Genomic DNA, 21405 nt, shown 5'->3' on the forward strand with positions numbered 1-21405 from the left:
TGCTTCGAAAAAGAAAACATTGACTATTGTTGCCCTGGCCCTGAAATCGCAAAGCTAGGCACCCTAGTATAGCACTGTTAGCAGGCGGAGCCGAATGAAGACCATGCCGAGTTTTGGAAAATCCCTGTAACGGAATAGAAGTACTACGCAGCAAAAAGTTCGACCCTCGTACACGATCCGAGTGCACTCTTGATGCACAAAATCATTGTTGAATTTCAAGTTTTCTAAATGCAAGCAATGAATATTATTTATCCACTCATTTTTTAAGTTTGGAATAAGCAATTAGGCAGTTAATAAAACCTTTATTATACTCGGAAATACCCGGGCGCAATCCGATTGTCGACGAAATGAATTCGGCAAACTTTGGACATTTTCGGAAAAAGGAGGCATTCCTCCCGTTTTAGTCATGTGACTTTTTTTTATATATTGTATAGATACCAGTGGCTACCTCAGGCCCGGATTAAGTGTTTCGTAGGCCCTAGAGCACACAAAGCACTGTACAAATCAAGCCAGGCCAAACTCAGCCTCGTCCCCAGGGTGTTGAACAGTACGCGCCCACCTTTACCTGCTCTCTTGGAAACGAAGTTGGAAATAAAGTAAGCACTGGGGACGAGGTCGGGCCAAACTGGTATAGGTCCTAGTATGAATGCCTGTTGGCACCGGCACCAAGGGCGTCAATCGCTTCTCAAAAGTGTGTGTGTGTGGGTGTGTATGGTGGTGGTGTGGGTGTGAGCTTGTCTTACATACGCAGTGTGGACTTCCGAATAAAACACGTCCAAATAATGTAGGTAGCAGCGACGAAGTGTGGACTTGCCCACGTCCACACTTTGTTTCCCCATTTCTGGAAAACAGGTTTAGAGGCATTTTTGGGTTAGGTTTATCCGTAGCAGAATGAAGAGAAACACTAAAGGGAATCATAGGAAAAAAATGGGTTGAAAGAGTTTTCACAGTTTGAGAAAAATGAGTTTTTCCACTGGTGTTCCTTAACTACACGAAAAGAAAGGAAAGTCCACACTGCGTATGTGAAAAAAACTGTGTGTGTGTGTGTGTGTGTGTGGGGGGGGGGGGGGGGGGGGGTTACAAACATGTGTATCCTGATGAGAACTAAATTCGAGTGCGAAGCCTAAACGGCGTGGGGTTGGCGGGGCTCAGTTTAGGCCCCCCCCCCCTCGGGGAGGGGGGGGGTGGATTCTAGACGCTTTGCGGTAGTACATAATTGATGTAGGCTACAGTTATTTAGTCAGGGAGGAAAACAGTTGGGGGAACATGTCCCCCCGCCCCCCACCGATCGACGCCAATGGTTGGCACCATGATTCAGAACGACAACCTTTACACGTAAATACGTAGGGCCTGCATGTATGTCTATGCTAACCAGCGTCAGTTGGTGAAATCAAAAACTCTGAGAGTCCCTAGAACTTTTTAAAAACTTTTCTGTGCGCGTGGTTGTGGTGTGGGTATATTATAGGCTTATACAGTCGACTCTCATTATAAAGAGCACTTTTATAAAGAGGTTCTGCTTATAAAGAGCAAATTCTGAGGTCCCAAATCTCAGGTTCTCTTTGTGTTTCTTTGTTTCGCTGTCCTTTTATAACAACATTCCTGTTATAAAGAGGTAATTTGGCTAGTCCCATCGACCATGTTATAACGAGAGTCGATTATAATATAAAACACATCAACATATTTCCAATGTCTGCAGTTTTCAGCTGATGCATCATTAACCAAAATCAGAAACAGAATTTGACCCAATTTGGTGCCTTGAGAAACCCCACAAGAAATACCAGAGTCTTTGACAAATGGCCGCAGAGCTTAGTATTATGCATACGCTCAGTGAGGAAACTGCAGACAGTGGGAATGATAGAATGTCTAACTCCAAGTTTAATGAGCTTTCGAATGACAATGTTATGGTTCACCCGATCAAAAGCCTTCGTAAAATCTATGGTACAAAGGTTAGCAAAATGACAAGGTTTATTAAATCCCTCACGCACAAAGTTAAGCATGTCCACGAGATAGAGCACAGTGGAGCTGCCTTTGACATTGCCATACTGATTGACATCCAGCTTTGAAGAAATGCCTTCGAGGATCCACTTTGCGAGAAAGGTTTCAAACACTCTTGCAAAAATCGGTGTGAGGGAGATTGGCCGAAGCTGGTCAAAGCTTGATATATTCCTCTCATTAGGAATGGACACAATAGTTGCTGTCTTCCAAACTGAGGGAAATTTTCCTTCAAGAAGGCAGCTAGGCGTTGTACAAGTCGGTGAGAGGGTCAGCCAATTCAGGAGCAAACTCACTTTGAAACGAATGATGGAAGGCAATGCAAGTTGCAAGTGATTTTGCTGTCATGCCTGCGGGATGGTGTCCTGAACTCTATGATACATGTAGTAAGACAGCATGTCTGCAGTGAGTGCCGAGCTTAAGTCTGACAAAGGCTGGGTAGGAGACTAGGAGCATCGGCTGATGTGCATTCGCAAGTTGGACAATGCACCGTATGTGCAAGGAGGAAATCACCTGGCAAGAAACCCCATGCTCCTCTCTAGCAATACACAGTAGGCACACCGATAGAGAGAATCGCTCTGGACGTTATGGGTCCCCTTACCAGGAGCGGCTAAGACAATGGGTATGTAATGGTCGTAGGAGATCCATTTAGGAAGTTGATTGATGCACTGCCAGACCAAAAGACACCAACCATAGCAGAAACTCTGGTGGAGCAATTTATTTGCAGATATGGCTGTCCAAAGGAGATCCACAGCAACCAAGGCATGAACTTCCAGTCTGCTGTGTTCCAAGAAGTGTGCATATTGCTTGAGATCGACCTGGAACCCTAAATCCGACAGGTTCAAGTATAGATTCAACCGAAGCTTGATGAATTTGGTTAGGCCGTTTGTAAAGCAAGACCAGAAGGATTGGGATGTCCAGTTGGCCTACTTGATGATGGCATACCTAAGTACGGCTCAAGAAAGCCCTGGAGAGTCAACTTGCACCATGCTTATGGGGCGGGAGATAACACTACCACTACACGCCTTTACTGAGCTACCTTGCGACAGTGATGACCCCCTGTCAACTGACTATGCTCACAATCTGAGACAGAAGATGAGCGTGGCACACCAAAGAGGTCAGAGCAAAATGAAGTTGAATCGTCGAAGGCAAAAGCGCAACTATGATCCCCATATTTGGGTAGCAAGATCCAAGCTGGAATGTTTGTAGGGTTGCACAACACTGCACGCAAGAAAGGGTCGTCTCCAAAGCTCCAGTTCAAATGGATTGGGCCGTATTTTGCCTTACAGAGGTTATCAGATGTGACCTTCCGGTTTCAGGAGAAACCAAAATAAAAGTTAAAGGTTGTGCATTATGACAAAATGAAGATCTACACAGGCCCAGAGAAAATAAAATGGTGAACAGGAGGAAGAGATAGCATTCCTGTGGAGCTGGAGACCGAGGATGAACAAGAGCCTCCACCTGATGATGAAGATGGTGTTCAATTGTAGAAGATGTTCCACAAGGTGAGACAGCAAACGACACTTAAGAAATCCAAGAGGATCAACCCAACTTCGAGTCATTAGCTGAACGAACTGAGGAACAAGAACCAGTGGAGAGTTCAACCCGAGGATACAACCAGCAACACACGAAAAGCTCAAAAACTGCTAACTGGTCTCCGTGCACCCAATGTTTCACAATGGGTGTCCAGCAGGTACCACCGCGCTGCATAGCAGAACATATATGTACATACGTAAGTGTGTGCATTATGTGCACGAAACAAATATGGTGAAATATCCATTAAATGTGTACATGTCAGGCTGTATTTCAACTTCATGTCGTCAACATCACCTCCACTGCATATACATCGCTCATCCAACGTTTATCCACAGCTTATCCACCTCGTATCTACCACTTCTGCATTAGTTATCCGCCCCTGTGCATAAGCCTAACATTAGATCATGCCAGGTGGATAACAACTCACGGGCAGCCAAGGAGAGGGGTGACCGCGACAGAAAACGAGGACAATCGGACACCATACCACACCACACAAGAAACAAAAGAAAGAACAGAACAGCAGCCCAAGTGCAACCACCAGCCGAGACTGATCCCAACATCAGCACCAGCAGATTGAGCAGCAGCAGCTGCGTCGTCCTCACCAAACTCAGTCATCCACCAGTAGCAGACAGGCGCACACCCTCAGCAAGCTACGAAGCACGCCAGTCAGTTTCCCAACTGTGGAAAAGACTTTTTGCTGAAAGGCAACCTTGTGAGGCATGCCAAGGAGGCCCATCATCAGAGTGACGATTCCTCAAGGTTCATATATCAAACCTGCAGCGAAGTATTCATCCGGAATGCCAGCCTTCACCGTCATGAAGAACATCACAACATGCAGCAGGCCCCTCCTTCATCCAGTCTCCACGCCAGCCGTTCCCCCCACAGAACCCATCAACCTCCCTCTGCCTCTGCCAACGGAACCAAAGCTAGAGCTTCTTTCACCCCCATGCGCATCCCCATTGACCGCAACATCAGGTGGTCATCCCATGACAGGGGCTTCAGCAACTTCAAGGGGAGAGTGCCAAAACCAGATCGTCAACAGAGAGTGAGGAGCCTGGGGAAATATCTGAGCGGATCGAAGTAACTACCACCACCAGAGTCTTCCATAGTGGCATCCTCTTCCACCAAAAACAGTCCAAGCAAGTCTTTGACATGTAGGCCCAAGCCTTGAGGTTATTTACCTCGTTATCTGGTTATGTTTAACATCATAAAGTGAAAAGTTCACCCATTAGAAATATTTATATTGTTTTCAAAAATAATAGGAAAACTTTTGTATTTATTGTAAAGAAAGAGAGAAAGGAAGAAGATATTCACTGGTTGTTTCAAAATATAAAGATCAAAAGGCTATGATCTATCCTTCATTTTTTTGATGCAAGAACACATTTGGAAAAACATTTGTTCTAACATTTATATAGTTTAACATTGAGGTCTGGTGTAACCAAGTTGAATTTAAAGTTGTAACTGGTTAGATATTTTTTATTTGTAACCAAGTTTGCGTTTTTTTGTAGCCAAGTTTTATACTCGAAGTTTATAACATGCAAGATTTAAAAATCAACTCTTGGTCAGACTAATCGCACTAATCGATACCAACTTTGTGACGTATAACTGAACTGTACTGTGCAATTTCTTAGTGTAAGTCACTCATGTCAGAATAGCAGACTCCAATTGGCCAGCACTGTCAGTGGGCGTGGCTTAAGTTATCTTCTGAGCAATACTACATTTTGATTGGTTAATGCATCCTATGTACTTTGGTAATAGTGTGCATTTATTGTACAGGGTGTCCCCCCAAATAATAAACTGAAATAACAGTGTAAATACAAACTGTTCCACTGAGCCAGTGACCTGTGAGATTGTGACTGTAGCTTGAAGAGCGCCCTCTATTGACTGTAGTTTATTGTTTACATGTGGTTTTGTATTGTTTACATGTACATGCAACTTGTTTACAAATTACATGCAGATGAAGTACATGAACGTATAAGAAGTTTCCCAGCTTTTGCCAGTTTCAGACCAGATAAGAGAAATTAGGGATTGTTTATTAACGAAGGACGTTACTGAGAACTAAGGAAAGTTTGATATGTTTCCCAAGTATTTTCTGGATTATTATGAAGGTTAAAGGAGAGTTTTAAGAACCACTTTCTTACTGATAAGTTAGCACCCTTGATTTAGGATGACATGTATTAAGGATCTCTTTTTTGTTTGTTTATTTACAGTTCGAATTACATTAAAATACGAAAGCAAGATTTCTAGTCCGTGTCACACCTGTATGCCTTACTCCTCGATGAGCCACAACATTCGAATTCTGTTCTGCTAACCTGGGATCAGAAGGGAGTACAGCACAGCACCTGTATCAGAATGACCGACTCCACAGTAAAGGAGTTGAAGGTCAAAAGACGGAATGCCAAGGCGGCACTGACAAGACAGGGAAAAGCCCTACGCTTGATGATTGAAGGTAACAGGGCAACCGTTGAAATTTCAAGTCAGCTTGAAAAGTTTGAACTGGTGTATGACAACCTAGTTCAGAAGCATGAGGCTTATACCGAGCAGATTTTTGATGATGATGAATTTATTGCCGAAGAGGAATGGTTGGAAGAATGCCAACAAATGTTCATAGCGTTGCAGTGTGAGGCAAAAGATCATCTAACTCCAACACCTACTGAAAAGGAGTTAAACCCGAAAGCAGATAACAGTGCCAGTACAGAGAAAACTAGTTCCAGTAATGAGCAGTCCAGTTCCAGTGCAGAGCAGTCCAGTTCCAGTGCAGAGCAAATATCCAGTGCGGAGCAAACCAGTACAACTTCCAGTGTCAAGCAGATAACAGAATCTGATAGCCATATCAGCATAAATGAAGCAGGTGATCAGGAGGAAGAGCAGAAGAAAGTGAATACAGCAACCCATGATGTCGACAAATTCTGTGGGTTTAAAATGGAAAAGCCAAAGATGCCCAAGTACACGGGGGATGTCAGAGAATACGCCATCTTTAAAGATGACTTCAAGCACATGGTCGATAAGAGGTATGGTAAGAGGGATGCCATCACACTGTTACGTACATGCCTACAAGGAAGCCGTTGGAGCTGATTAAGGGAATTGGGTCCGACTACGATGCAGCCTGGGAGTATCTCGACTCCATATATGGTGATCCACGATTCATTACTGACACCGTCACCCAAGACATCATGAAGTTTAAGCCACTCCGAGACGGAGAAGACGCCAGATTCTGTGAGTTAGTTCATCTTGTGAGAAGGAGTTATAACACATTGAAGGAGGTGGGGCGACGGAACGACATGGATAATAATCATATGCTAGCAGTCATTGAGCAGAAAATGAACTCCGACGACCGGAAGGTGTGGTCCAGACACTTGGAAAGGGAAAAAGAAATGGCGACACTACAAGGACTTCTAGACTGGATGTCATCCGAAATGAAATCGAGGATGAGGGCAACGGCATCAGTACGATGTGAAGCTCAAAGTCCCTGATCAAGCATCAATCACATTCAGCAGAAAGACCCAAAGTCAATGCCGCTCCGTGACAAGTGCTGGATTTGTCACGCTTCCAGCCACTGGACAGACTAGTGTGAGAAGTTCAAGGGGATGAGTCCAGAAAACCGATTTAAGATGGTTAAAGAGAACCATGTCTGCTTCAGCTGCCTCAAAAGGGCAGGAAAAGGCCATAATGTGTCTACATGTTCGAGAAGACGACAGTGCACGGAGATGATGAACGGAATCCAGTGTAAACACTTTCACCATCAGTTACTGCATCTTACTCCCCAGCAAGCCACCGGTTCAGTCAGCGTTGCAGTAAGTACAACCCGAGCAGAAGTATTACTACCAGTCCTACAAGTGCAGATCATGGGAACCCAGATTACTCAACCAGCAAATGTCCTTCTTGACTCCGGGGCACAGATATCATTGATCAGAAAGTCCCTCGCCGAAAGCTTGAAGCTCAAGGGAAAGGATGTCAATACTACCATCACCAAAGTGGGAGGAGAAGAAGAAGAGCTTCAAACAAAAGTCTATGAGGTCCGTCTTCGTCCGAAGCACAAAGGTCCAACTTACACTATTACTGCCATTGGTATCCCCTGCATAAGCGACGATATTGCTGAAGTTGACCTATCAGAGATGGCCAAACTCTTCAAACTGCATCCAAGCAGTCTCCATCGAGGTAGCGGCCCAGTCGATCTACTCATTGGCATTGATCATGCAAGCATACATGCTGGTGAAACCCATGAAGCCCAGAATCTGATTGCCCGCCAATCACCACTTGGTTGGGTGATTTTTGGAACCGGCCCTGGGGACCAAACCAAGACAAGCTGAGTTCTCCATGTGAAGTTCTCAGCACCAGTAGACATGACAGATTTCTGGAAAACTGAAGCTATGGGAGTAGCTGTGAAGTCCTGCACATGTGAACCAGAAAAGCTCAGCCCAGCAGAACTAAAGGAAGCCAAAATAATAGAAGAATCCTGTACCAGAGATGGAAACCGATGGACCGTCCCTTACCCTTGGAAAAGGGATCCGAAACAGCTACCGGATAACAAGATCCAGATAGAGAAGAGGCTCTATTCAACAGAACGCCGACTTGCAAAAAACGCAACTCATGCAGAAACCTATGATGCCCAGATGAAGGAAATGGTGGAAAAGAAGTTTGCCCGGAAGCTGTCTGAGGCTGAGCTGAAGTCATACAAAGGTCCTGTACACTACATCTCTCATCATGGAGTTCTGAGGCCAGAAAGTAAGAGCACACCTCTCCGAATCGTCTTCAATTCTTCTGCAACTTACCATGGGCAATGTCTAAATGACTACTGGTACAAGGGGCCTGACCTTCTAAACAACTTATTTGGAGTCATTATGAAGTTCCGTGAAAATGAAGTGGCAGTCATTGCAGACATCTCAAAGATGTACCACCAAATTCTGATTCCAGAGCGTGATCAGCATGTTCATCGCTTCTTGTGGAGAAACCTGAATGCTGACCGTACACCTGATGTTTACGTCAAGACAGTTCTGACGTTTGGGGATAAGCCAGCTCCCGCCATGGCACAGATCGCCCTGAAGAAAACAGCTGAGGCTGCCGAGAAACAATCTCCAGATGCAGCACGAGTCCTAAAAGAGAACACGTATATGGACGACATATGCGATTCCGTCCACACTGTAAATGAGGCCAAGAAGCTGACGAGTGAAATAGATGAGGTGTTAGCCAGCCTTTTACTCGGAATCCCCCTTCAGCTATCTAACAAAGCTCTGGAAGAAAACTATAACAGTGACAAGGAAGATGAGACAATGAAGTTTCTGGACACCACAACTGATGAAAAAGTGCTGGGGACAGTATGGAACCGCAAAACTGACGAATTCCACTACAAGGTCAACTTGGACTTGGACAAGAATTTGTCCACCGATGACCGAGAAGTGATGCAGAGAAAGTTAACAAAGCGTCAAATCCTGAGCCAGATTGCACAGATCTTTGACCCGATTGGATTTGCTGCAGCCTTTCTAATCCGTTACAAGATTGGAATGCAGCATCTATGGCAACAGGGTCTAGACTGGGACCAAGAAATACCCAAGGCAGATCATGACCACTGGATTCAACTATTCAAAGAGATGAAAGGGTTGAACGAGATCAGTTTCAAAAGATGTCTCACCCCGTCGAATGCTGTTGGTGTACCCATGCTGTGTATCTTCTGCGATGCTTCAGAGGAAGCTTTCGGAGCCTGTGCCTTTGTTCGATGGCAAATATATGATGGCACCTATGATGTCCGATTCGTTGCAGCCAAGTCTAGAGTAGCACCACTGAAGAGGCTCACCATCCCACGATTGGAACTGCAGGCAGCAGTTATGGGTACAAGGCTGTACCAGGCCATCATGGAAGAAATGCGCCTACCAGTGAAGGAAGCAGTGTTTATGACTGACAGTATGATTGCCCTATCTTGGATTCGAAGCCAAGCCAGAGGTTTCAAACCATTTGTATCCAACCGAGTAAGCGAGATTCAGAGCCAAACAGATCCGTCACAGTGGAGGCATGTTCCAGGAGAGCTGAATGTAGCAGATGACGTCTCTCGTGGAGTACCTGTGAAACAATTGACCCAGCGTTGGAAAAATGGTCCAGAATTCCTGCGCTTCCCAGAAGAAAGTTGGCCACAAGAAGCAGAGAGGGTGAACCAGATAGAGGTAGATAAGGAACGACACAAGACCCAAGCTGTATTCATAACAACCGAAACTCAGGAAGTCATTGACGGCAAGAAGTATTCCAGCTGGAGAAAGCTAATCAGAGTCACAGCCTACGTTCATCGATTTGTCCAGAACATACGAGCCAAGATGCAGTCTTGTGTAAACAAGGAGTCTAAACAGGGTCCACTCTCACCCCAAGAGCTGACAGAAGCTGCCAACTACTGGATTATCAAGGCACAGAAAAATCTACACAAACGCATGGCCAACGGAGAGTTCAAGTCATTGAGTCCCTTCACCGATGATGCAGGAATCTTAAGGGTTGGAGGCCGACTGCAGGAGTCTACGATGTTGTACACTACAAAGCACCCAGCACTGCTTCCCCATGATCATCACATTTCCATTCTGATTGTGCGGAATATACACCAACAGGGCCACACTGGTGTTGCCACCACTGTTGCGAAAACAAGGCAAAGATACTGGATCCTAAAGGCACACAACCTAGCCAAGACGATCAAATACCGCTGTGTGGTTTGCAGAGAAGCAGAGCACAAACTTGAGACACAGATCATGGCTGATTTACCGAAGCAACGCCTGGCACCATACACGCCACCATTCTACTTCACGTCATGCGACTACTTTGGACCCTACCAAGTGAAGATTGGACGTAACAAAACAGCCAAACACTATGGAGTGATCTTTACTTGCCTGAACACCAGAGCAGTGCACCTAGAGCTAGCAGTAGACTGTTCCACTATGGAATACATTCAAGTGCTCCGCAGATTCTTCTCTATGAGAGGCTATCCAGCTAAGATGATTAGTGACAACAGAACCCAACTGGTCGGAGCACAACGGGAACTTCAAAAGATGATTCAAGGTTGGAACATCGAAGAGCTGAAACAGTTCGGGGCAGAGAAAGGCATGGAATGGAAGTTCATCACACCAAGAGCACCACATCAAAATGGGTGTGCAGAGGCATTAGTCAAGAGCTGCAAGACCGCGCTGAAAAGGGCTGTTGGGGCTCAGGTGCTGACTCCATTTGAGCTTTACACAGTTTTACTAGAAGTTGCGAACCTCGTAAACCAACGCCCGATTGGAAGGATCCCAAATGACCCAGATGATGGTTCCTACCTGAGTCCGAATGATATACTACTTGGAAGAGCATCGACTGATGCTCCTCAGGGGCCATTCCAGGAGACCAAAAATCCTAGGCACCGCGTGGAGTTTGTGCAGAAGATCATTGACTCTTTCTGGAAGCGCTGGAGCCGAGATGTTCTACCCTGCCTGGTACCATGCAAGAAATGGAGAGCTGAAAGGCGTAACGTACGGGTTGGTGATGTGGTAACTGTGTCAGATACCAATGCAGTCCGGGGCAAGTGGTGTGTCGGTAGGGTTCTCGAGGTCTTCCCTGGATTGGATGGCATGGTGAGGAACGTGAAGGTGAAGACTGAGAGCGGAGAGTACCAGAGGACTATCACAAAGATAGCAGTGATCTACTCGGCAGAAGGTTATGATGAGGACTAGTCGCTCATCGGGGCGAGGATGTTCCACTGAGCCAGTGACCTGTGAGATTGTGACTGTAGCTTGAAGAGCTGTAGTTTGTGACTGTAGTTTATTGTTTACATGTGGTTTTGTCAGCCATGTTTCAGCATGTTTTACTGTAGCAGTTTTTAGCCGAAAAGTTTGTAGTCAAACCAGCAGTTAATCAGTTTCTACTTCAGAGATTATGGACACCTGGTTATCCTAGAGTCTTGCCAAAGAAGTGAGTAGTTTTTCAGTTGTTTTTTATGATGATATAAGCCCTTATAAAAGCAGACATATTTCACCAGTTTTCATGTTGAACTTAAGGTACATGTACATGTACATGCAACTTGTTTACAAATTACATGCAGATGAAGTACATGAACGTATAAGAAGTTTCCCAGCTTTTGCCAGTTTCAGACCAGATAAGAGAAATTAGGGATTGTTTATTAATGAAGGACGTTACTGAGAACTAAGGAAAGTTTGATATGTTTCCTAAGTATTTTCTGGATTATTATGAAGGTTAACGGAGAGTTTTAAGAACCACTTTCTTACTGATAAGTTAGCACCCTTGATTTAGGATGACATGTATTAAGGATCTCTTTTTTGTTTGTTTATTTACAGTTCGAATTACATTAAAATACGAAAGCAAGATTTCTAGTCCGTGTCACACCTGTATGCCTTACTCCTCGATGAGCCAAACTCTACAATGTGTTTTTAAATTTATTTGTTTATTCATTCTTTTATTGCAAACGATATTGCGGGCAAAGGATTCCTTCACAACCATTCGCTCATTTCACACTTCTGCCATGGGCATGCACAGCCTCGATCTGGCAACTTTACACAATAAATATAGCCGGTTCAGTGATTCCCGTGTCGGGGTTCAGATCACTGAACCGGCTATTTTTATTGTGTAAAGTTGCCACATCGAGGCTGTGCATGCTCAATGGCGGAGCGTGAAAAGAGCAAATTACTCAAAAGTGTTTGCTACATTAATATTTGATGGAATGAAAGTGCACATTTTCATGTAGACTTGAAATCTAGTCAGTAATTGGCCGGGTTTTGTTTGACCCCGTGAACCATGCCGCGATACGGACAGATACCACATACCATCCCTACGTAACATGTTTAGTATGGCATTAACACGTGGAGACGATTTCGGTTTGTACACCCGGGACCCCACTTTGTATGTTCATCAATGTTGAACTTAGCATATGAAACACAACACACTGCGCCGTTCTTGTCGATATTGGGGCACTGGCAGACAAACTTCTGTCTAGTGACTTTTTTCTGTTCCTCGAGTGGAGAGATGGTGGTTTGGTCTTGCTGTTGAATGGACCTTTTGGTGCTTGTGAAGATAACCCTGCTGTTTGAAAGTTTTGTCACAGTTGGGGCATTTATAAGGCTTCTCCTCCAAATGAACAACCTGCTGGTGTCTCGACAGGTGCCTTGTCCGTGCAAAACTCTGGCCACAAATGTCACATTTGTATGGTCTTGCTCTTGCATGGAATTTTTGGTGCTTGCGAAGATAACTGCGCTGTTTGAAAGCTTTGTCACAGATGGTGCATTTATAAGGCTTCTCCTCCACATGAACTCTCTGGTGTCTTAACAGGTACCTTTTCCGTGCAAAACTGTGACCACAAATGTCACATTTGTATGGTGTTCCTGTTCCATGGATTATTTGGTGCTTGCGAAGATAATCCTGGCGTCTGAAAGCTCTGTCACAGGAAGTGCATTTATAAGGCTTCTCCCCCGAATGAATACTCTGGTGTCTAAGCAGGTAGCATGACTGTGAAAATGTCCGGCCACATTTCTCACATACATGTGGTCTTTCTGTTGCATGGACATATTGGTGCTTGCGAAGATAACTCGGCCGTTCGAAAACTCTGTCACAGGTGGTGCATTTATAAGGCTTCTCCTTCAAATTATCGCTCTGATATTTCAACAGGTAGTTTGTCAGTTCAAACCTCTGGCCCCAAATGTCACAGTCGTATTGTTCTTCATGGGTATGAGTGTAACTGTGGTGTCTTACCTCGACAGCTGTGTAGAAAGCCTTACCGCAAGCTTCACAAACATGCGGCTTTTCGTTGGTGTGTCTCCGTCTGTGACGATTCATTTGGTTACGATTTATAAATGCCTTGCTACAAAAGTCACAAACGTATGGCTTCTCTTTTGTATGGACAGCTCTTCTGTGGTACACAAGAGCATCACTGTATGCAAATGCTTGATTGCAAAATTCACACACAAACATCTTTTTGTTGTCGTGATGGACTCTCTTGTGTACAGACAGACTGGCCCTCTGCTTGAAAGCCTTGTCACAAATGTCACACTTATGGGGTTTCTCATTACTGTGACTGACTTGATGACATTTCAGATCATCTCTCAGACGGAAGGTCATGCCACAGGTGTCGCATTTAAATGGCCTTTCAAGGGTATGAGTACTAACGTGTCGATGGAGACTTGACCCATCAGCAAAGGCTTTGCGACAGATGTTGCACACGTAAGGATTTTCCTTAGAATGTGACTTGTCATGGCTTTCGAGACTCCTTATGTCATAGAAAGCTCGGTCACAAGTGTAACACTTAAACGGCGTGTCTGTGTGAATTCTCTTGTGTGTCGCAAAAAAACTGTCGTGTTTGAAATGTCGGTTACAGACATTACAAGCGAGGGGTTTTGAGCTTGTCTGCGACCACCTGCGGTATGTGATATGCTCAGTATCCAAACAATCTTTGTCAGGGATGTGCCACTTAGATGGTCTTTTATTGATGCCAAGATGACTTCTCTGCAGAAGCACGACAGGATACTGATGGGAAAAACCTTTGTCGCAGACCGAACAGCCCTGTGACTCTTCACTGGTTGGATTTTCTCTGTCTGGGCTGATAGAAGAATTCTGCTGGTCACATACTGGTCGATTCTCCTTTGCCATTGTTCAGATGTTGCAAGACTAATTTTCTCAGTTTTTCAATTTTTGGTTGTTTGGAGAACACAATCTGCAAGAAAAAGTAGAGATTAAAACTGATATTCTTTAAAACTTAAAATGGGGGCAAAATAGAATTTCTTTGCAAGTTTGCATGGATATAATTTCTCAATTAACCTGTAATTTTCAGTGGGGCATTTGTAAAGAGACTTGTCGAAAATGTCTGCAGGATTTCTAATGAAATCGTAGAGGTCTAGAGGTAGGGAATTTTGATTTTTCCTGCCTTATTATCAAATAAGTAGCATCCATAAATGAATATGAAGCTGACAGACAGTCAGGATTTTGATTTCAGGTAACAACAGACTTTTCAAGAAATTTAGCACAAGTTCCAGTGTGCTCACAATCACCCCTAGAATTCTAGGTTATAGCTCACAAATACAAAGTAAGTTCATTTTGTTAATTTGTAGTTATGGTAAAAGTATTTTTTTTTAGCCTCAAGCAGCCCCCCCCCCCCTTCTACCTGGCAATGACTGTATGTTCTCAAATAAGGTCATTTTTCACTTGATAGCACCCTTCTGCCACCCGGCACACCCTCCACCCCCGACATCGGTGTTTTTATCTGCAGCACACATTGTCAATGGATCATGATTATTCAGCTAGTTAGATGTTTATTCATAAGAAAATAACAATGACGTCACAACGCTGCTATCACTCAGTCATGCATGTACTTTTGTCGAGTAGTGGCCTAGTGGATAGTGGAAAGAACTATAAATCGCACGATCTGAGGTTCGAACCGATGTCGAGAGTTGTGATGCGACGGCTGTTTCCTGTACAATTGATTTGCCCATACTGTATGGCTGCGCGCTATATTATCTTACTATACCTCATAAATATTCATCAGGCAGCCACGGCATTTCATTGGTACATTCCAGTAACTCAACCGTGTGAAAATTTTACTATTTTCCTGCGTCTACGTACACGTGCGTGACGCGCAAAAACCAGGGAGGTACTATCACACACCTGGGTCGCAGCCTTAGATTTGTTCGAGTACTGTGCTATCTTTTTACCAACGATGCATGCACTTTACGTGAGTACCGTTGAGATCACTGGTGAGGACAGTAATATGTGCCAGTCTATTACGGCACACATCAAAATGGTGACCGGTGGTGCTCGCTTTGTGCTTTTTTGCTGAGGAAGAACTGGGTGAAATTGTGGACAACAATAATAAATCCAGCGTTTTGTGTGAATGTTAAAACCCCCTAGGCCCTTGTTGCTTACAACCATCCTCAATCCTCCAAAATCCTCCAAAATTTTCCAAAATTTTGCAAATCCGCCTAAATTTTTCAAAATTGTCAGACAGTCCTGCCTCAAAATGCATTCATCCTCAATCCTCCAAAATCCTCCTCATCCCAAAACTTTGCACTCGTGTTTAAATGAAGGATAACCAACGCCAAATCCTTCAAAATCATCAGACAGTCCTGCCTCAAAATGCATTCATCCTCAATCCTCCAAAATCCTCTTGTGCTTCAATCACCATTCATCCTCAATCCTCCAAAATCCTCATGTGCTTCAATCACCATTCATCCTCAATCCTCCAGAATCCTCATTTGATTCAATCACCATTCATCCTCAATCCTCTAGAATCCTCCAAAACCGCCAGGAGGATTTTGGAGGAGTGAGGTGGGTTAGGGTTAGAGTTATTAATAAAATGACACAACATTAACTTTCTTTTCTGTTTGTCTCCATAAAATTAAAATTAATGTTTCAGTTTATCCAAATACTACACAATCAAAAACATGGTGGAATGAACCAATATACAGCAGCTGCCTAATGAATGTTTATGAGGTTGAGGTATAGTAAAACATCCAACACCTCAGGGGTCATTAGTTTCCACTATTTCCCCACAAACCATGTTGTATCTGTATACTATCGGTTGAGAGATTGTACAAGAAACAGCCATCGCATTGCAACTCGCGCGCCTGAGCGACAAGATCGATTTGCATTAACAGGACGTCACAGCTTTGGGGTCATTGCTTCTTACATTCAAAATGGCTGCTATCAACAGTCAATTCCTTTTTGGAGGCCGCCTCCTTTTTTTTTCTTCTTTTTTTTACCCAAAACAATGATAATTTTTAACAGTGACATCATTTTGGCCTCTTTATCGGTTGCATCTACTGATCTAGCCCATATAAAGCTGTTCATTCCTGAGTCCAAAAAAAAGGGCCTCTTGCTTCCTTTTTCAAAAAGCAGGATGCTAAACATGTTTTTTTTTTAATTTCGCCTTATTGTTGAAAAACATATTTTGTTGAAGGATAGTTTAGTAACAGTGGCGTAGCAAGGTCATTTTTATTGGGGGGTAAAAATTTCTTGAAAAGGGCACTTGCACATCCGTGCTGAAATGTAGACACCTTTTTTTTTTTTCTCCCGACACTTGTCCTTCGTATAATAAAATAGTGGAGGGGGGGGGGGGGCTGGTACCATCTGTCGATGGGGGCGCTGTTCAAAACTTACGATTATGCACACTAACGGACAGAAATGGTGCTTTTCAGGGCAATACATGCGTGAAATTAAAAAAAAGACACCCGGAACGGCCGATGGCACAAAAAAGGGCACGACTACTTTTTAAAAAGGGCACTTGTTAAAAAAAAAATGGGCACTTGTTAAAAATAAAGGGCACTCTTTATAAAATATTGGGGGGGGGGGGGTAAGCACTGGTAAAAAAAATAGGGCATTTGAATAGAAAAGGGCAGTCTCTACAAAATATTGGGGGGGGGGGGGTTAATACCCTTACCCCCCCATGCCTATGAATAAAGGGACTAAACTCCCTGTGAAATTAGTCTTTCTAGCAGCATGCTGTCATTTTGAAGAAATCAGCGTAAGAAGGCCTTTCCAATGATTTTGGGTCAACTCGTACCCGAGTTAACTCGTACCCGAGTCAACTCGTACTCTAGTCAACTCGTACCCGAGTCAACTCGTACCCAAGTTACCTCGTACCCGAGTTAACTCGTACCCAGGTTAGCTCGTACCCGAGTCAACTCGTACCCGGGTCAACTCGCACCCAGGTCAACTCGTACTCCCCTCCTTTTTTAGTTTGGAAGTACGGATGGATGGTTAACAAAACTTCCGATTTTACCCTCAAAAACGGCGACTGAGAAATAGTAGTTACGCCGCCAGAAATACAAATATTGAAAAGGGAAAATGTACCGTTCATCGGCAAGGGCTTCATCGCGAACGGACGGGTACCGCGCGGAGAACATTTTCAAAACGGCATCAGTGTGGTACTCGCGAGTCGACGGAGCCCTCGCTGATAAACGGTAAATTTCACTTTTCATCCAGATCATCAGATGTGTTATTTTAAAATTTGTGTAGTATTTTCTCTTAGTAATGATGTTTTTTCTTTCTTTTTTCAGAGACCCTGGATCACTGAGATTGCGGAGTGACAGTGCGAACTGCTACGTCTTTTTTTTTTTCGGTCGAACGTGTTTTAAGGGCATAGTTTTCTTTTTACGAATTTGGTATTTAAGACCTTTTTTTTTAAAGAAAGCTGCTATTAAAAAATGAATTTTGTAATGTAAAAGTAATATTTTTCAACGTTCACTCACTCCATTTTTGGCATCATTTATTGAATAAAAACTGCACATGGCACAAATCTCTTTGGGAAGATTTGGGGCCCTGAAAGTACAAATCTGAAGAGAAAATATATTACAGGAAACTTAAAAGAGTCACACGGACATCGTTATTTAATTTATAATGATTCTTTAATATGTTGGTCATTTTTTGTACAATTAGTTCGGTAAATGTAAAAAAAATCTTGTGCAGCTTAAATAAAGTTTCTGCGATAAGTTCAACTAGAATATTATTTTGGTAACAGAAATGTAGGATTTTTAATTATTTGTTTACATTTGAGGCATCAAGGAAGTAAACACGATAAAGGAAAATGATGGCTCGTTTCATTCAGAGATGCTCTTTCTATAAGTTTTAGGGGACCAATTTGTTAGTTGATCCTTGGGTGTGCAAGGGCGGATCCAGGGGGGGGGGGCCAAAGGGGGCCATGGCCCCCCCCAAAACGAAATCAATTTTTTTTTTTTTTATGTGACATCGCAATAACGGCAGGCAATGAGTACACCACCATCTTTTCCTCAAAAAAAACCCATTGGTTAAAGTGGTCAGAAATTGCCTCAGATCGCACCACAGAGCATCTTGAATCCAACATTTTTTCGGGGCCCTTAAGCGGGCCCCGAACCCCACGCTGTAATTTTTTTGACCCACTTTTTGACATTGCAATAAAGGCAGGCAATGAGTACACCACCATCTTTTCCTCAAAAAAAACATTGGTTAAAGTTGTCAGAAATTGCCTCAGATCGCACCACAGAGCATCTAGAATCCAAAATTTTTTCGGGGCCCTTAAGCGGGCCCCGAACCCCACGCCGTAATTTTTTTTACCCACTTTTTGGGGGGACCAAAATTTTGTTGGCCCCCCCAAAATTGTGTTCTGGATCCGCCCTTGTGGGTGTGAAAGATTGTTTGACATTAGCAAATTGTAATTCAAGTGCAAGAGAAAGTTTTATTATCTTAAACAAAACTGAGCTAATCGGCCCGGCAAAAACGATGTCACCGTGCACGGTACGACCACGTTGGCCGATGAGTGCGCGCACAGGCCCGGCAAAAACGATGTCACCGTGCACGGTACGACCACGTGGACCGGCGAGTGCGCGCACGGGCCCGGCAAAAACGATGTCACCGTGCACGGTACGACCACGTTGGCCGATGAGTGCGCGCACAGGCCCGGCACAAACGATGTCACCGTGCACGGACAACCGGCCATATCCCTCCGATCTTCCGTTCGTTTCACTGATTTTCTTTTCGAAAATAGGCAACTATTTTGAGCTGCGGGTACGAGTTGACTCGGGTACGAGTCAACTCGGGTACGACTTGACTCGGGTACGAGTTGACTGGGGTACGACTTGACTCGGGTACGACCTAACTCGGGTACGACTTGACTTGGGTGTCAATTTTGGGGTACGAGTTGACTCGGGTACGAGTTAACTCGGGTACGAGTTGACCCATTTCCTTTCCAATGATGCGTCTAAAATGTACTAGCCCCAAAAAATGGTCGTTTAGTACTTCAAATTGCGATAAAAACTTACCTCGCTTAAGCACTGCTGCTAATAAGAAATGGAGAACGTATTTCTGAGTTTTTTATGAACAGAAAAAGGAAGAAAACATCACGGTTATTCTGGGTAAACCCGGCGCATGCAGCTCAGACCGTCCTTTGTCATGTTTGTAAACAATGCACTGGTAGTGTTTGTACACGTGGCATGGCAACTCGTCCCCAGAGCTTACTTTATTTCCAACCTTGTTTCCTATAGTAAGCAGGTAGTGGTGGGAGCGTACTACTCGATGCCCTAGAAACGAGGCAGGTGGCGCGGGTCGGCAAAGGCCACATGTCCTTGTTTGAACAATGGAGGGCAGCATCGCGGAAACCCGTCTTTGCCATGTGCGTACAGCTATGCCATAGTCCTAGCTCTATCACAGACTAGTTGATTTAGTCGGCGTTTTTGCCGGCCTCCTGCCTGTTTTCCGCAATACCCTTTTGTTGATTTTTGATCGAAAATAAGATGGCGTCGAAAATAAGCATATAATTCTGTCAATAAGCGTTAAGCGAACGTTTGAGCTTAATTGCTAAGGGCTTTAAGCCAAAAAAAGTTGCTTTATGAAAAAGAAATATTTCTATTTCATACTGTACAAGTACTATTACTATACTAAAGGACGCTCCGTAAGCACAAAACGTTTAAAGAACAAGGATATAGGCTCCGTTTTCCTTGCTCCATGGCTAAATCGAGCTGGAGTCCCCAAACTCCGGGCCATAAAACCCCCTGAAACTAAATCTCCTGAATCTGCAAAAATATAAAGGTGCATTGCATGCATGAAGCTCATTTTCCTTACCCAATTCTGAGCCTAGGTGTGGGAGGGAACTGGTGGGGGGGGGGGGGGGGGGGGGGGGGGGGCACAGGCCTCGAGTACGCCCCCCCCCCAGTTGAGTTTAATACGCCACTATACGTATCTAGCCTAGTGTACATTTGTTCTACTTCAGCCCCCCCCCCCCCTGTTCGTTTTATTTATGCACCACATGGTCCACAATACAAAGTCACATAATTATGAAGCCTGGTGCAGGTAATTACATTATTATCGATACCTCCCACTCTCGATCACACTAATCGCACTAATCGATACAAACTTAGTGACGTAGGCCCAAGCCTTTAAGCCATCTCTTCTCCGGACGTCCAGCCGAGAAGTTATGTTCTTGTTTCGGTTGATACATCATGACGTTTGCCTTCTGTTAAATTCGATTAATGCAACATTAGCCAAAGTGACCGCGACTTTATCGAGTTAGTAATTGGCTCATTTTTATCGATCCTTTTTGACGTCTGTGTGCGGAGTCAAGTATGTTGCCATGCTGGTATCGGCGCAGTTTTAACTTTACGAAAGCATACAGGGTGAGTTTAAAAAAAAAAGAGGGAAACCCGAATGGCAGGACCAATTATTTAATGAAGTTCTGCATGTAGCACTTTGAAAATCTAGGATAGGAAAGCCCAATTAATAAGCTTTCTTTTAGTACAAGAATCATTCCAATCGCTAATGTACCTTTCAAGTTACGAAATTTTGAACACAACCACCGTTTAAAAATTCGTCCACTGATCAAAAAAGGGGAGTGTTCTTTCGGCAAAACGAGAACAATTCACATAGGGATGTTTGTAAATTGTTTTCGTTTACTGAAAGAAACCTTACCTTTTTGTGATCCGTGCAAAGTGTAACACAGTGTTTATGTTTAAAATTCCATAACTTGAAAAGTACACAAGTGATTTGAATGATTCTTATACTAAAAGAAAGCTTATGAATTGGGCTTTCATGTCCTAGATTTTGAAAGCGCTACCTGAAGGACTTCATTTGAAAAAGGGTCCTGACATTTGGGTTCCGTTTTTTTTTTACTCAATATGTAATACAGAAGTTAATACATTTTCCTGTTTGGCTATCATTAAAAGCCCTCATTTTGGTAATAATTTCCCCTCTGAGGGAAAGACCTTCCCTATGAGGAAGTGGTTACACCTTGGTGGTGGGTTGGGTGGTGATAAGGTGGTACTCGTGGTGAAATGAGATGGTGCTGGTGGTGATTAAAAAGAGACAAATCATATTTTGGAAGTTGTGGCTGGCAGTAATTCCTGACTGCGATGTCACAGATCGTACGTCAACGGAAACACTGAAGTTCGGGCAGTAAATATCTTCATT

The 21405-nt window shown here is 43.8% G+C and overlaps 2 protein-coding genes across 2 annotated transcripts; one reads left to right on the plus strand and one right to left on the minus strand.

The window, feature by feature from the left end:
- The first annotated feature begins 7871 nt into the window (after window positions 1-7871).
- On the plus strand, window positions 7872-11204 carry LOC119721802. The gene has a single exon (XM_038191759.1). It carries the CDS (start codon window positions 7872-7874, stop codon window positions 11202-11204), a length of 3333 nt encoding a protein of 1110 aa, XP_038047687.1.
- Window positions 11205-11913: 709 nt separating this feature from the next.
- On the minus strand, window positions 11914-19433 carry LOC119722137 (zinc finger protein OZF-like). Its single transcript, XM_038192182.1, has 2 exons — window positions 19266-19433; window positions 11914-14191 (listed from the first exon to the last, which is right to left on the minus strand). Exon 2 carries the CDS (start codon window positions 14125-14127, stop codon window positions 12478-12480), a length of 1650 nt encoding a protein of 549 aa, XP_038048110.1. The 5' UTR covers window positions 14128-14191; window positions 19266-19433; the 3' UTR covers window positions 11914-12477.
- Window positions 19434-21405: the final 1972 nt, after the last annotated feature.

Source organism: Patiria miniata, unplaced genomic scaffold (genome assembly GCF_015706575.1).
Source record: "Patiria miniata isolate m_02_andy unplaced genomic scaffold, ASM1570657v1 HiC_scaffold_14, whole genome shotgun sequence".
In the NCBI taxonomy this organism is placed as follows: domain Eukaryota; kingdom Metazoa; phylum Echinodermata; class Asteroidea; order Valvatida; family Asterinidae; genus Patiria; species Patiria miniata.